The sequence below is a fragment of the Ascaphus truei genome, chromosome 18 (assembly GCF_040206685.1).
Source record: "Ascaphus truei isolate aAscTru1 chromosome 18, aAscTru1.hap1, whole genome shotgun sequence".
Taxonomy (NCBI): domain Eukaryota; kingdom Metazoa; phylum Chordata; class Amphibia; order Anura; family Ascaphidae; genus Ascaphus; species Ascaphus truei.
In genome coordinates this window covers 18,312,714-18,329,430 of record NC_134500.1, presented here as the reverse complement: position 1 = coordinate 18,329,430, position 16,717 = coordinate 18,312,714, and the positions used below count along the sequence as shown (strand labels likewise).

At 45.2% G+C, this 16,717-nt stretch overlaps 1 protein-coding gene across 1 annotated transcript in view; it reads left to right on the top strand.

The window, feature by feature from the left end:
- Positions 1 to 275: 275 nt before the first annotated feature.
- The window catches only part of PRTG (protogenin), a 110,828-nt gene continuing 94,386 nt past the window's right edge, over positions 276 to 16,717 (top strand). The window contains exons 1-2 of the mRNA XM_075575749.1: positions 276 to 477; positions 4,266 to 4,565. Coding sequence (XP_075431864.1) covers positions 411 to 477; positions 4,266 to 4,565 — 367 coding nt within the window. The 5' untranslated portion in view covers positions 276 to 410. The remainder of the gene's footprint in view (positions 478 to 4,265; positions 4,566 to 16,717) is intronic.

The window sequence follows — 16,717 nt, the reverse complement described above, 5'->3', positions numbered from 1 at the left end:
CTGCAGGGGGTATGGCTGAGGGCTGCTGGTTACTGTGCAGTGACCCAGAACTAAAGACTGGGTGGGGGGTGGAGGAGGAGGAGAAGAGTTTGCATCCTGCATTTGGGCTAGGAACACAGCAAAGTGCACTACCCCCAGCTCCTGACCCTGTGCCCTATCCGTGACAGGCAGACCACAGCACATGCCTGAGCCCTGCCCTCCCCCTCACAGGAGGATGCATTAAGTAGTCCCGGCCACTCCAAGGCTTCCTTTTCATACCCTGGCCCCCTGACCAGCTCGCTCCGCCTCGTGTGGCTGCGCAAGAGCTGCAGGAATAAACAAGTTCCCTGGAAGGGCTCAGAGGCGCGTGAGAGACACAGGGAGAGAGCTGCAAGTGTCAGGGCTGGAGCATGCAGGCACAACCCCAATAAATGGAGACTTGTAGTAGGAGATTGTCCCCCCGGATGCTTTTCTGGGCAGCCCTGCTGAGCCTCTCAGGTGAGTGGAGATGTTTAGGAAACTTTGCTTTCCTCCCCTTCTGTGCATCAGTGGAAATGATGTGGACATGTGTCCTCCCTGTGCATGGGTGCAGGGACACAGCCTCCCCTGCTTATAACTCTCCCTGTGCATGGGTGCAGGGACCCAGCCTCCCCTGCTTATAACTCTCCCTGTGCATGGGTGCAGGGACCCAGCCTCCCCTGCTTATAACTCTCCCTGTGCATGGGTGCAGGGACACAGCCTCCCCTGCTTATAACTCTCCCTGTGCATGGGTGCAGGGACACAGCCTCCCCTGCTTATAACTCTCCCTGTGCATGGCTGCAGGGACACAGCCTCCCCTGCTTATGACTCTCCCTGTGCATGGGTGCAGGGACACAGCGTTCCCTGCTTATGACTCTCCCTGTGCATGGCTGCAGGGACACAGCGTTCCCTGCTTATAACTCTCCCTGTGCATGGCTGCAGGGACCCAGCCTCCCCTGCTTATCTCTCTCCCTGTGCATGGCTGCAGGGACCCAGCCTCCCCTGCTTATAACTCTCCCTGTGCATGGCTGCAGGGACCCAGCCTCCCCTGCTTATAACTCTCCCAAGTTTAATTGGGACTGCAATACACACTATTAAACCCTACCACAGCATTAAAAAAGACTATTTTATCAATCTTACCACCCAGCCTATTTTCCTTGTGTGAAACGTTTCATTTCATTCACTGAAATAGGTCCCAAATAATTGTAAGTTTTTATTTTTTTTGTTTTACTGCTCTTTTCTTTCATTTTGTCATTGATCCTATTACTGTATGTTGCACAAAAGTTTGAGGTTTGCTGCACAGTATATGAGGATACTGAATATATTTTTTCGATTTGAGCTCGTTCTAATTATTATTAGTTATGAAATTGCTGATAATTTTTAGTATTATAACCCTGCGATTGATCCCTATCCGTTTCATTTACTGGGTTTCATTTTAACCGGTTAATGGTGCTTTTTAATGACTATTTTGACAAATGCTACTGTTGATTCTTATTGTACATGAAGTTTGGGTTAATACAGCAACTGAGGATACACCATACTTTTAACAGATTATTATTGTTAGTGTTGGAACTGTCAATATTATAATATTTATGATACCTATTAATCTGTTTTTACATGGCAAAAACTTTTTTTTTTGCAAACAAACATTTCAAAATGTAAAACCTATTCAATGTTTTGATTTGCAACAATAAATAAAGAAAATGCTTGCAAAAAAAAAAGGATCTCCTATACATTTAACACCTTCAGTGCTGGAGGGGCATTCAATATATTGCATGTCTCTCCACCCCTTAAAGGGTTAAGTGAGATTGGATATATGTGTGTGTGTGTGTGTGTGTGTCCCATTGTTTTTCCCAATCTTATTGCCCAAGATGGATCCTGGTATAAGGGATGCCCTAGGGTGGTTGAACATAGTAAGTGATGGGGAAATCACACCTTGCTATGGTAACCCACCATCCCAACATATGTTTATATATTTACACAATCACTTTTACTGCTCTTAGCCTGGCTGGAAGGTGTGCATTTAACTCCTAGATCTCCCATTTACACTCTTGCCAGTAATAGTATGAGTATGAAAAACGTTGATTTCCCAGTGATTATACATTTAGTATCAATTTCAATAAAGTGAGAAGTTTCATTAAGATCGCTTCTTATAAAATGTACACATTATCTTTATTATATTTTATCTTAAATGTTTCAAGCTTTTGTTTATGATTTGGATTCAGTGTTGGGAGGTAATTAATTCCTGGAGTTGTTTTTTTTTAATTGGGTTCTGTGCAAGCGGGTAATTAATTCCTAGAGTTGCTTTTTGAATTGGGTTTCGTGCCAGAAGGTAATTAATTCCTTTTAATGAAAGGAAAAAGACATTGCTGGCAGCTGAACTGTTCTTTTATTTTTAATATTGATATATTAATGCTTTTCTTATTTTCTGTCAGTTAATTGGTCTGCAGAGTAAATCCGATTCCCTCTCTCCCCCCCCCCCTTCCCCCGTTAGGCATCTTTTAACCCCAATATGATTTTAATAGGATCTATTATTAGGAATGCTAATATCACATGTAAGAAACCAAAAGTGAAGCAGATGAGATTGAGGAATGTGCTTTGTAGAGTTCTTGGAGCCTGATCAGATAGGGCTGTTCTGTAATGGGTTTCACACATCTAGGATTGCAGTAGAAACGCTCAAGATGTGTTTACCCAAAGCGCAGAATCCTGTGAAAAATATTGCAGATTACCCCTGGGCTTTCAAAGCTCCTCTATTGATCCTGATTTGAGAAATCGATTTGATAAGGGGTGGTGTCCAACCCCTATTCCTAAACGTCACCTAAAACCATTATACCCAACAACAAAAAAGATTAAAGGGACTGATGAGATCTGTGGTGGCTGAGTTTCTCTGAAATATACTCCTCTCTTTTTATCTTGGCGTGTGATGGATGGGGAAAAAAAGCATCCTATGTCCTTCAGAGACCCCTGTACTGCTAACAAAATGTGTATTGGGTAATTAAGCAATCCCCACTGCATGAGACAGTAAGCAACCAATTAGTTCCGCATTTCTGGAACAGTTGGCAATACACAAACGTCCAAATAAAGGTTCCCTAATCCCACTCCTACTGAGATCTAGCAGCAAGAGAGACAAATATTAGGAAGTTGCATTGTCCGCGATCTAAATGCATCTGTTGAATTGCAGAAATTAAGTCCGTTGAGCAAGGCGCAGGGTTATTAAAAGTTACCTCGCAGGAGGCCAGACGTAGGATAGGAATTGGAATATTCCTAGGCACTGAAGAACTTTGAACCTACAAGGTATATCTCACAACTTCATCAAACTGTGCTGTTGCACTGAAGCAAGGCGTTATGGAAACTCTCCCGCCACACCTAAGGGTATGCAGGATAAATTGGAATGCTCAATAAAAGGTATTACAAGATACAAAGCTTCCCAGTTGTCACTAAAGATGATGAATTTACACCCACAGGAGATGGGCAGTGAAGGTCGAAAAACTCCCTGGGGGGAGGGAGAAGGGAGGAAAACCTGCTTGTTCATAAACAGGAGGGGGATGTTAATGATTTCTTGTAAAAATCAAACCTTTATGACTTTCCCTGTTTTTTAAGATCGTTTTGACAAGCTTGTAAAATTAGCAAACAGCTTTTGGTTCTCTGTTTTTTTTTTTTTTTTTTGTCCCGGTAAATGATGCTGAAACTTCACATTGTGAGTTCACATCTTTGTAAGTGTTTTTGTTTTGCAAGCGTTTTGTAATTAAATATAAGCGCTCGTTTTTCTCAGACCAAAGGAGCTGGAACAAAAATGAATGCAAACTTTTCTTTTTTTTTTTTTTTTTTCTAAATTAATAATTGTAATATTTTCTGTCTAAAATGTCAATCTGTTTACATTTGCGGTGACTTCTTCCGTCTCTTTAAATTTTGTTATTCTTGCTTTCAGACAGTTTCATAATTACTATTTCTTGTATTGTTATTTTTCTTCACACATTCCAACCATTTGGTGTTGTTTTTACACTAAGAAAATGTCCTGTGAAGGAAAAGGCAACATGTAAATGCAAAATATTTTGCATGTGTATGCTTTTATTTATTTATAAAAAATGTGTTACCAGGTAGTAATTTATTGCGTTACCTCTCGTTTTCAAGTATGTCCTGGGCACAGAGTTATACAAAAGACATGGTTACATTAAAAAGAACAGGGTTATACAGGGAATTCACAGACATTTCATGGACAGTATGTGGGTTACTAGATAAAAACACATGGATTTTCTTTTCTTCCCTAGGGGCTTGGTGTTTTCAAGATCTGTTGTTTGTGAAAGAGCCACAGGATGTAATCGTTTCGCGGAGAGATGCTGTGGTTTTAGACTGCCAAGCTCACGGAGAAGCGCCCCTCACAATCGCCTGGATGAAAAATGGAGTGAAGGTTTCAGAGACCGAACGGATCGCCACGTTGCACAATGGGTCCTTGTACATCCGAGAGGTTGAGGGCAGGAAAGGCGAACCGTCTGAAGGATTTTACCAGTGTTTGGCTTTGAACAAATATGGTGCCATTCTAAGTCAAAGGGCTCATCTTTCATTAGCAAGTAAGTTACTTGGTGTTTGGTTTCCGTAGAGCTGCAGGCCTGGGTTTATTGCAGGCCGTATTTCTAAACCACTGTGGTGGTTTTGTTGTAATCTCTTTGGCCACCTGAGCACTGAAGGTGACCTACAAAAAGTATTTAGAAATGCGTTTCTAAACCAGAGTTCATCCAAATCTCTTCTTTTACCGAACATGAAGTTTCTCATGCCATCATCTCCTCAACCGTAGGTTTGGGTGTATTTTGTTATCTGAAAATACTCTTGATATAAAGCATGGCTCCAAAGAACTTGCTGTGCATATCGCCACGGCAACCATGACTGAGCTTTTGATCAGGATGACAGCCATCTTTAAAACGCCTCAGAATCTCAAACACACGGTGGCAGCTGAGACAGACACTGGGAAACGGAAAGAGGAGAGAAAGACACCAATACATTTTTAATGCTTAAAACGTGAGGAATTGCTGCTTTAGTATGGTTTTCATGGGAAGAGAGGGCTATGTGAGCACATGGTGTAATCAACCATAATAATATTAAAAAAAAAACCGACAGTATTTATTTGAATCCTTCAATTTACCATTTGATGGAGAGTTTCCTAGAAAGGAACTGAACACATCTAATACTTTAAAATTATTGATCCACAGTGTCCCTCAGGACTGGTGCTACCTTTGCATATTCACATTTCCATAGGGAGTGCACATCATTTTAATGCCTCAGATCACTTGTGTAAGACTCTTTGGACCTTAGGCCGGGCATATAGTGCCTGCGTCACGCGAAGGGATGGGTGTCACCCGTCGCCGCTAGTGAAAGTTATATTTCGCTTTGCGGCGGCGGCGCGGGCGTACTGGCATTTGATTGGTTCAGGGGCTGTCACATGAGGCGACAACCCTTGAAAAATCAAATATTGCCAGCTACCAAAATTCGCTCCGTCGCATTGTCGCCATCGCGCTTACTATAAGCGTACGCGGCGGCAATGCATTTGTTTTTGGGCAACGTCGCCCATCACGGGCACTATCCGCACCGCCTGATCATTATCATATCGCCTATCCACTGAAGCAGACGGGGCTCTCCGCACGGGAGTGCCAAATCTGTCACGATGCATTTTCTAGAGTAAGGCCCTTAAGACGTAGGCCTGATGCCCAACCCAATTACATATCAAGTCGTAAAAGAGACTGATTTTATAAACCATGGCAAACGGCCCTGGTTGGTCCACACATGTATGTTCTAAATATTGCTTCCCATGATTATTTGACCTTTTTAAGGTTCAAAGCATGTGTGCTAAATCTGATCCCTTTTTTATTCAGTTTTCTGAAGTGTAATGGGCTTCTCCCATGTGACACCTGTGTATAAAGAACCCTCAAGGATTAAACTTGTATCTGCGCTTGTCAATGCAAGGCTGCGAACCAATTGATTTTTTCATTAGCCTCTGTTTCCAAGGCAAGGCTTGCGTCCCTCCTATTTCATATTTGTTTCGGATACCATCTCTCTTCCGCCTTCGCTGTAATTGTTGGCTATAAAAACAGTAGGAGTTATTTCAAGCAGTTATCTTCACAGCACATTTTGTTGGTTGATGTTGTATATTGGTGGCCAGTGTAACCACACACCCTGATCACTATTACCCTCTGATGACATCATGATAATCCAGTTGTTTAAACGTTTGGTAGCAGACGAGTGTAAAGATCAGTGAGGGTTTTAAAAGTCACTTATGCTTCTTAGGTGTGATGAAAATATTAGTTTGTACGTTTTTTTTATTTGTTTATACTGCAATTTTAGATGTGATATTTAAACAGCGTGTGCTGTAGGGTAGCATTTTATTCACAGCTCATCTCTGTGAGATTGGTAAATTGTGTTTGAATGTCACCTGTGCATTACTTCCTGTGATAGTTTTGAGATTTTTAAATGCAATATCAACACTGAAGAGCTGGTTGAATGGGAGGAGTGGTAACCGTGTGACAAAGATACTAACCTCAGAAGTGGGAGTAACATTTTGAAGATCCAATAAGTTAATCTGGAAAGTTACTTTTGTCGCCTACAAATAAATAGTTTCTCCTTTTTTTTTTTTTTTTTAAGGGGTGTAAAATACTTTTAGCCATATTTCTAAGATGCATTCAAAGCCGTGCATGCACTTGAGGCCTATTCAAGTAAATGGACGATAAGGTGTCTTATGGCTTTGCACCGTTTAGCATAAATGGGCCTCTGTACAGTGATCTCTGTACAATGCAGTGTATAATGTGGCACTATGTAAAGATAAACATGCATGGCAGGATTCACTGGCAGCATGGTATACCAAATAAATAGTTAATCGCTTCCGCTAATAGACCCATCATTGGGTACCGCTGGGAATATCCCCAACTTCTTTTTCACATGAGACACAGAATTGTAAATAGGGGGGGGAAAGGGAGCAGCCGTGTGTACTGAGGCTTAAGGCTTTTTTCATTTTGTTTGTCCGATGTAAACTTCTTTTTCATAGTCTCCTAGAAACAACTGCAGAGGGTCTGAAACGCCAAAATGAACGGCTTTTAGAGAAATACACAGGGCTGGAAATCGGTGTTAGGGGTCAAATTTGTGTTGGCACAATAGAATAATAAAAAAAAAAGTGCCGGTGCCACTGATTGCTTTATCAGCGTGTGTCCTTTCAGTGGACTTCATCTACTTACCAGCTTAATTTTTGTATACCGAATAATTTTCAGGAACACAGCTGTGAAAAGCTAATCTATGCAGATACGCTGATTTTCAATGTAACCAAGGTAGTTAAACCAATTCCTAAAGATCTTTCCCAAGAACACTGTTCGAGCTGAATTAATAACATTACAAACGTTTAGATTTTTCTTCCTTTTTTTTTTTAAGAGAATAAAAAAAAAAAAGGTTTAGCCTCACTCCGTTTGTTTGGGGTGTTACATCCGTTCCTGAAAATTCAGATGACTTACTCATGTGGCTAAGGGAAACTATACATATTAAATAGGTGGAGAATAGGCATTAAATGGGCATTCTTTCTAGTCAAAGAACAAGTGCGTCTTTAGTCAGTAACAGCCGCAGGGGGCAAGAATGTTCTTTTTTTTTTTTTCTGTGGCTGGCCAAAGCTTTGGAGCGAGATTAGCTTTAGGAGCAAAACGGGGAGTTCTGCCTTTGGAGATGTGTAGAGCTTTTTTTTTTTAGCCTGTGCTATAGTTTCAAGGCCTGAACACACAAGAAGATCTGGCCCAGGTTTCTAAAGTTTAGGAACTGGAAACTGGAGTTTGCACTCCAGGCAGGAATTCCATTATCAGTGTGCAAATTAAGACTCCACTGGGTTAAAAGGTTAGAAAGTGTCCAGGGCGAGGCTTACCCTTGTGATAAAGAGCAAATGACCCTAATTCATTGGCCGTATCTTTCATGTTTTCTCTTCTGCAAAGCAAGTGATTGCCAGGGATTGTTCTGTAGGAATGCACAGATTGGGAAATGAGCAGACCCCCCCCCCCCTTCTTTGGTATCATTCTAGCATCTTATCTCCTGATCCCAGCAGGTCTGGGTAGACTGTCTTTTCCTTTGGCCTCACAGCAGCTTGTCATCTGTTCATTCATGCAACAGCAAAGACTGTTTCTATGTGGTGGTTCTGGGCAACGTAGTTGAGCGCATTTCAAAAATCTGATTGCTAGAATTGCTGGGCTTTTTTCACTGCAGGATTGGTGCTGATGTATTTTCTCCCTTGCTAAAATTCCCAGTTGTTTTGATGGATTTATATATTCTCTTGTGATGACACAACCCTAAACTTGTAGCAGTGCAGAGCAACAAGCACTAGAAATAGGTAGACTATTATTTACATCAATGCTTTGTTATGGACTATCTCTACTGGCTTCTTAAACCCCACCAGCAAGATATAGACAGAGCGTTGGGCATGACATTTTTGTCCTGATTTCTCCCCTCCCCACCCCCCGAGGTCAGTGACATTGGCCAATACTGGGATAACATTTTACTTAAAACAGTCCTGTTTGATACATGAAGAAGTTATGTACATTCACACACAGATACTGTACATATCCCGAAATGTAGCCCATATCCTTGTGTGACACATTTTGTGATATTCCATTCATTGATCTGGAAAGATTGATATCTGGTGTTATACTGTAATATGTTGTGACATTACTGTGTGTGTGTTGTGGCAGGGTGACCAGTGAGAAGCAAGCACAGTTTGCAGTAGGTGTATAATTCACTGTGGCTTATTTTATCCACAGACCTAAACCAAATAACACTTTTACGCAGAACGTAGTGACAAAAATAAAAAACCTGTGGGCTGGCAGCATTCTTTGGCCCTCAGTGTGAGGCACTAGCTGTACCCTGACTGGCAGCCTTCTCTCCGCCTTCTCTGAGTGAGGGTCCGGCTGTACTCTCAGCCTTCTCTGTGTGAGGGTCCGGCTGTACTCTCAGCCTTCTCTGTGTGAGGGTCCGGCTGTACTCTCAGCCTTCTCTGTGTGAGGGTCCGGCTGTACTCTCAGCCTTCTCTGTGTGAGGGTCCGGCTGTACTCTCAGCCTTCTCTGTGTGAGGGTCCGGCTGTACTCTCGGCCTTCTCTGTGTGAGGGTCCGGCTGTACTCTCGGCCTTCTCTGTGTGAGGGTCCGGCTGTACTCTCAGCCTTCTCTGTGTGAGGGTCCGGCTGTACTCTCAGCCTTCTCTGTGTGAGGGTCCGGCTGTACTCTCAGCCTTCTCTGTGTGAGGGTCCTGCTGTACTCTCAGCCTTCTCTGTGTGAGGGTCCTGCTGTACTCTCAGCCTTCTCTGTGTGAGGGTCCGGCTGTACTCTCAGCCTTCTCTGTGTGAGGGTCCGGCTGTACTCTCAGCCTTCTCTGTGTGAGGGTCCGGCTGTACTCTCAGCCTTCTCTGTGTGAGGGTCCGGCTGCACTCTCGGCCTTCTCTGTGTGAGGGTCCGGCTGTACTCTCAGCCTTCTCTGTGTGAGGGTCCGGCTGTACTCTCGGCCTTCTCTGTGTGAGGGTCCGGCTGTACTCTCAGCCTTCTCTGTGTGAGGGTCCTGCTGTACTCTCAGCCTTCTCTGTGTGAGGGTCCGGCTGTACTCTCAGCCTTCTCTGTGTGAGGGTCCGGCTGTACTCTCAGCCTTCTCTGTGTGAGGGTCCGGCTGTACTCTCAGCCTTCTCTGTGTGAGGGTCCGGCTGTACTCTCAGCCTTCTCTGTGTGAGGGTCCGGCTGTACTCTCAGCCTTCTCTGTGTGAGGGTCCGGCTGTACTCTCAGCCTTCTCTGTGTGAGGGTCCGGCTGTACTCTCAGCCTTCTCTGTGTGAGGGTCCGGCTGTACTCTCAGCCTTCTCTGTGTGAGGGTCCTGCTGTACTCTCAGCCTTCTCTGTGTGAGGGTCCTGCTGTACTCTCAGCCTTCTCTGTGTGAGGGTCCGGCTGTACTCTCAGCCTTCTCTGTGTGAGGGTCCGGCTGTACTCTCAGCCTTCTCTGTGTGAGGGTCCGGCTGTACTCTCAGCCTTCTCTGTGTGAGGGTCCGGCTGTACTCTCGGCCTTCTCTGTGTGAGGGTCCGGCTGCACTCTCGGCCTTCTCTGTGTGAGGGTCCGGCTGTACTCTCAGCCTTCTCTGTGTGAGGGTCCGGCTGTACTCTCAGCCTTCTCTGTGTGAGGGTCCGGCTGTACTCTCAGCCTTCTCTGTGTGAGGGTCCTGCTGTACTCTCAGCCTTCTCTGTGTGAGGGTCCGGCTGCACTCTCGGCCTTCTCTGTGTGAGGGTCCGGCTGCACTCTCGGCCTTCTCTGTGTGAGGGTCCGGCTGCACTCTCAGCCTTCTCTCAGCCTTCTCTGAGTGAGGGTCCGGCTGTACTCTCAGCCTTCTCTGTGTGAGGGTCCGGCTGCACTCTCAGCCTTCTCTGTGTGAGGGTCCGGCTGTACTCTCAGCCTTCTCTGTGTGAGGGTCCGGCTGTACTCTCAGCCTTCTCTGTGTGAGGGTCCGGCTGTACTCTCAGCCTTCTCTGTGTGAGGGTCCGGCTGTACTCTCAGCCTTCTCTGTGTGAGGGTCCTGCTGTACTCTCAGCCTTCTCTGAGTGAGGGTCCGGCTGTACTCTCAGCCTTCTCTGTGTGAGGGTCCGGCTGTACTCTCAGCCTTCTCTGTGTGAGGGTCCGGCTGTACTCTCAGCCTTCTCTGTGTGAGGGTCCGGCTGTACTCTCAGCCTTCTCTGTGTGAGGGTCCGGCTGTACTCTCAGCCTTCTCTGTGTGAGGGTCCTGCTGTACTCTCAGCCTTCTCTGTGTGAGGGTCCGGCTGTACTCTCAGCCTTCTCTGTGTGAGGGTCCGGCTGTACTCTCAGCCTTCTCTGAGTGAGGGTCCGGCTGTACTCTCAGCCTTCTCTGTGTGAGGGTCCGGCTGTACTCTCAGCCTTCTCTGTGTGAGGGTCCGGCTGCACTCTCAGCCTTCTCTGTGTGAGGGTCCGGCTGTACTCTCAGCCTTCTCTGTGTGAGGGTCCGGCTGTACTCTCAGCCTTCTCTGTGAGAGGGTCCGGCTGTACTCTCAGCCTTCTCTGTGTGAGGGTCCGGCTGTACTCTCAGCCTTCTCTGTGAGAGGGTCCGGCTGCACTCTCAGCCTTCTCTGTGTGAGGGTCCAGCTGTACTCTCAGCCTTCTCTGTGTGAGGGTCCGGCTGTACTCTCAGCCTTCTCTGTGTGAGGGTCCGGCTGTACTCTCAGCCTTCTCTGTGTGAGGGTCCGGCTGTACTCTCAGCCTTCTCTGTGTGAGGGTCCGGCTGTACTCTCAGCCTTCTCTGTGTGAGGGTCCGGCTGTACTCTCAGCCTTCTCTGTGTGAGGGTCCGGCTGTACTCTCAGCCTTCTCTGTGTGAGGGTCCGGCTGTACTCTCAGCCTTCTCTGTGTGAGGGTCCGGCTGTACTCTCAGCCTTCTCTGTGTGAGGGTCCGGCTGCACTCTCAGCCTTCTCTGTGTGAGGGTCCGGCTGTACTCTCAGCCTTCTCTGTGTGAGGGTCCGGCTGTACTCTCAGCCTTCTCTGTGTGAGGGTCCGGCTGTACTCTCAGCCTTCTCTGTGTGAGGGTCCGGCTGTACTCTCGGGCTGCCTTTTTAAACCATGCAGCTCAGTTTAACTTGTTACACCTGGAAGCTTTGGTCAGCAGAAGTTAACCCCATCCAGCCGGGAATAGAGTACGTTCTAATCTTCTGACAAACGAATCTGACTGTGACTGTGTGTGTATCTCGCTCCCTCGCTCCCTCTCTCCCTCTTATAATCTGTATATCTGTCTCGTATCCACCAAAGCTGCCTATTGAGCCATTTTTGGACACAATACCCCATTGAAGCTAATAAATCCCTAACAATCTCCTGTGCTGGGCTATGGCTTCACAGCATATATGGCTCTAGTTTCACTGGGGATTACATTTGATTAGCTTGGTTTGTACAGCTACACATTCTAATGGATTCAACTTCAAGAGAGCCTGGATGAAGATTCTCTGTGTAACGGTTCCAAATTCAGCTTTACAGTCGCACTGCACAAACAGATCCAACACACAGTTCATCACAGTTCTAGGAAACTTCTTTCCAGGCGATTTTTCTCACAAAGGCCATATTTCCAGGTATTTCTCCTGCAGCGATGTGCAGGAAGGACACTGTCCCTCCTCAAATCCCTTTCTTCCTCCCTCTCTGGCTTGGCCTAAGAATTGTTGACCAAGGTATTCAGCTGGTTTCTTTTGTCCGCCCCCTCTGACTTTGCTGAAGAATGGTCTCTTACTCCCAGCAGTTACTTGCCCAGAGGTCTATTGCTATGTCCTCCCATTTGGCAGCTGTTTCTATTGTTCAGGATGCAGAATAATTTAAAGCTATGACAAAGATAAGTTGCCTGCATGTATGTGGGTAGATATATTGAAAAAAAGTTAAGTGGTCATACATTGTCTTTTTTGATTATAAAGGGGGATAAAAAATGCTGCATACTTCTATATGTATGTAATGTGTACTAAAGACTAAGTGCTTTATTCAGGACAGTCCTCCTGCCTTGCACAGATCTGTAGAAAAGCATAAATGGTTCAGGAATAACCATAGACTTCAGAAAAGGCTTATTAAAATAACCCAACCATATTTTCTTATAAAAAAATCGCAGGTCACTTTTTTTTCTTTCTTTTGTTGAACATCCCTTAAAGTCCAAAATATGAACCATTTGATGGTTTTAAAATGGATCTCGAATTTGACTTGTTTTTTTTATTTTTTGTATGTTTAGAACATCGGCTTTTCTGTTTGTCTTCGTGCCATAAGTTACCCTGAGCAGAATTGTACGATAATTCTAAGGCTGGGGCCATGGTGCCGGAAACCGTGCAGAGGTGTCCCCACGCTGAGCGATCAGACTGCCTTAAGGCAGTGATGGCGTCCATGCGGCGTTCGGCTGCGTGCGCATGGAGGGGGCGCGCGTTGTGCAAGAAATCAATTGAAACTGATTCCTAGGTGCGACCGGCCGGTCACGTGAGCGGTTCGCCCAGTCGGGGCGAACCTACTCCGGTTACGCCCCCCGCGGCCCAGGAAAGCACCTGCTTCACGCGTGTGACTTCCCAGCCTCCTCGCGGGCGAAGGGACCATGGCCCCAGTCTAAACATTATTTATTTAGTTATAAAATATTTTACCAGGAAGTAATACATTGAGAGTTACCTCTCGTTTTCAAGTATGTCCTGGGCACAGAGTAAAACAAATAATACACGGTTACAAATACAGTTACATCAATGAACAGTGTATACCTTATATACAAGACATTGCGTGCACAGTTAAAGAAAATATATATTATGAGCGTATGAAACAGTTACAGACCAGATTAAAATGTGAGACAGCCTTAGGCTAAGGCCCCGCTCCCAGAGTCAGCGCACCCGCACTGCAGACAGGCGGTGTGCTGACATACACAGACCGCGATATGCGGTCTGTAGGGAGCGGGAGCCGGAGCGGGAGGTGGGCGGGAGTGGGAGGCTTGACAGGGAGGGGGGGCGTGGCTTGAGCGGAGGGACCCGCTACTCCCCCCCCCCCCCCCCTCCCTCCACGGACTCGGGCTGGAGCTGGAGCTGCTGAGGGTAATAAGTTTAAACTCACACACACGCAGGCACTCATACATACACACACACACACACACACACACACGCGCAGGCACTCACGCACGCAGGCACACACACACGCGCGCACACACAGGCAGGCACTCACGCACTCATAGACACACACAGACACACACACACACACAGACGGAGGCAGGCACTCACGCACTCAGGCACACACATACACACACAGACAGGCACTCACCTGCTTTCACTCGACACTCCTCCCCGTTCCCCGAAGCCTCTCCTCCTCCCGAAGCCTCCCCTCCCCATTGGCTCACAGCCACACCATGTGACGCGTCAACGCTAGGAAACACCATTCTCTTGTGTCTCCTAGCGGCTGACGCGCCACAGCGTGTAGTCAGCTGTGCCGCCAGGGGGGACCGGGACCGGCTCGCGAGGATTCCCCTGCTGGTGGGGAACTCGCGACATGCCACCCGCGCCAACGAGCGTAGTGGGACCGAGGCCTTAGATTTGAAAGAACTTAAACTGGTGGTGGATGTGAGCGTCTCTGGTAGGTTGTTCCAGTTTTGGGGTGCACGGTAGGAGAAGGAGGAGCGGCCGGATACTTTGTTGAGCCTTGGGACCATGAACAGTCTTGATAATGGCATGATTGGCTTGTAAGGAGCACACCCGTCACATGATTAGCGAGGATATTGTGCCAAGCCCTGATTCAAGAACTTTTCTCAAATGTCTTTTAATTCTTCCATGCTTTCTAAAAGCGAACATTGAGGGTGCAAATGTATTAGAGAGGGCTCGAAGGGACTGACTATTTCTTTATCCAAGGATTTACATAAGAAGCATACGACACTTTTAACTCTTGCAACTTTGGAAGGACGAGGCGCTGAAGGGAATGTTTGCAGTACTAAAGGATTTAGGTGTTTTTGTTTTTTGTTTTGAGGATATAACCCCCTATGGTGTGGAAAGGCTTAATGCTGCAGTCCTATCTAGTAGACTAATGGCAGTGAATTGGGTAAACATTGGTAATTATTAGCATTATTAAAGTATATCGGACACATTTATAGGTCATGTGCTTGGAAATGTGCCTTGGTTGTATTTTGCAATAGGACTCTGAAATGGCAGGGTGATTGCCAAACATGTTCATTGTACTACAGTAAATTGCATCACCCAATGGTGGTATGTCGCTCCCTGTTGTAGGTTTTGCTAGGAAAGGTGGTGGTAGAAGGGAGAGAAGGGCCAAGATCTGAGATTACAGTTTTCCAGATATACCTTTTTCAAAAGTGATGACGAATTAGTCGGCAATTCTAAATACATGCGCGCTCGCATAAGAAAAAGAGAACGCGCTCAGCATTTTGAGATAAGTTTGGCACCATATCTCGGACTAACGGTCATAATCTCTAGGTAAGGAGAGTAGCGCACCAAACTTGCTTGGATGATGAATATAAGATGGTTTAATAAACTAAGGTTTCAGTCCCTTTTTGGACCACTTTCAAGGTTGGCAGACCATCACGGTGTCAAAAACACGTATATTTAAAGCTGCAGATCAAGCAATATCCTATTTATTTTTTTAAATTATTTTTAAAATCCATTCTGTACTATGAGGAAATAGTTGTAGCATTTTTTTTATATATAAAAAAAACAACTGTGAATTACTTAATGTATCATAATGTAAAAAGCCTTTTTTGTTTCTATAGCAACCATTTACAAAGTCACATCCCCTCTTCTGAAACAGACTCTGACGCACTGCTTTTCTCTTTAGCAGTGCACCAATTGTATCTAGTGACTGCCTGGGCACATGATCTTCCCCACAGAACTTGGCAATTTTGGTTCTCTTGCACTGACAGCCATTTAGTGAACCCCCAAGCTGAATCTTCGCAATCGATCCATCAATTTGGCTAATTCTGTGGATTGTATTGATGCACATATTAATAGGGGAAAAAATAAAATCGGTCAGCGATTCTTTTAAAGCAGCAGTTCAAGCTATATCCTACCCCCAGAAGTGACAAAAAATCCTAAACTATATCGGAGCAATGTGAAAGCAAAAAAAATAAAATAAATCAAAAGGATGTTGTAACTTAGGACCGAGCAACCCTCAAAGTAATTCTGATGTAATTTCTAGGAAAAGTGTGAAATATATTTATATATTATACACTTTTCCTAGAGATTACATCACCATTATTTTGAGGGCTGCTCGGTCCCAAGTGAATCATACCATGGTACCATTGTTCACGGGAGCCGTGTTTGTGATATCATGACTCCCTTGTTGCCATAACGACACCTGGCGGGGGAATATGCACGAACTTAACCCCTTTTAGTAACTGACATATACTAAATAAAGTGGCCCCTAGGACTGTGAAATAGACACATTGGTAAACATGCCATAAATTTGTATGACCAAAAATTCAACCGTGACCATAAACCCTAAAAAAATCAATTGCAAAAACTCTTCACTGAATCCCAGGTTGCTAGTTCCAGCAAATTCTGTGGTGTAAACGAAAGAAAATGAACGCTAATGGGTAGCTGGAATGCAAGAGGGCATTCCCAAAAAGTGTTGTAGTTGGATCAACAAAAATAATTTCCAAAGCGGAAAATCGAGGCCGTGAACGAAAGCCCTTAATCATAAGCAGAGAAGGGAGAATCGGCCCTGATTCGTTTCTCGTATTTCTTCCCTTCCCCCAAAATCCAATTCGAGAACGGATTTTGTCGATTTTTTTTTTTTTTTTTGTAATCCGCGCGGATTCATCAAAATGCGCCATTGGATACAACCCGTGGACAGATTTTGTAGAATTCAATCCGTGGCTTCGGCAATCCGCCCCCAAAATGTGCCCATCTCTTCTAGCATGCAATCTCTTAACACCTCTCAGCATGGGGAGAAGTAATAGTGATGTAACTCCAATTGCTGCTATAGTGTCCTAGGTCCCACACAAAAATCAAAGAACATATGAATAAAAACAAGACACAAGAGCAGATGGTAAAGCAATAAATGCAGGTCTTAACTTTTTAGACTGACACAACCCCAAGCGTCTAAGCAACAATTATATATACAGTAATTTCTTTTTTTCTTCGAATCTCTGTTTAAGTCATAGCATCCTTTTTGTAAATCAGTATTGATGACCTGAGGAAGAGAGGCAAATTCTTGAAAGCTTGTTCTACTATATCAAT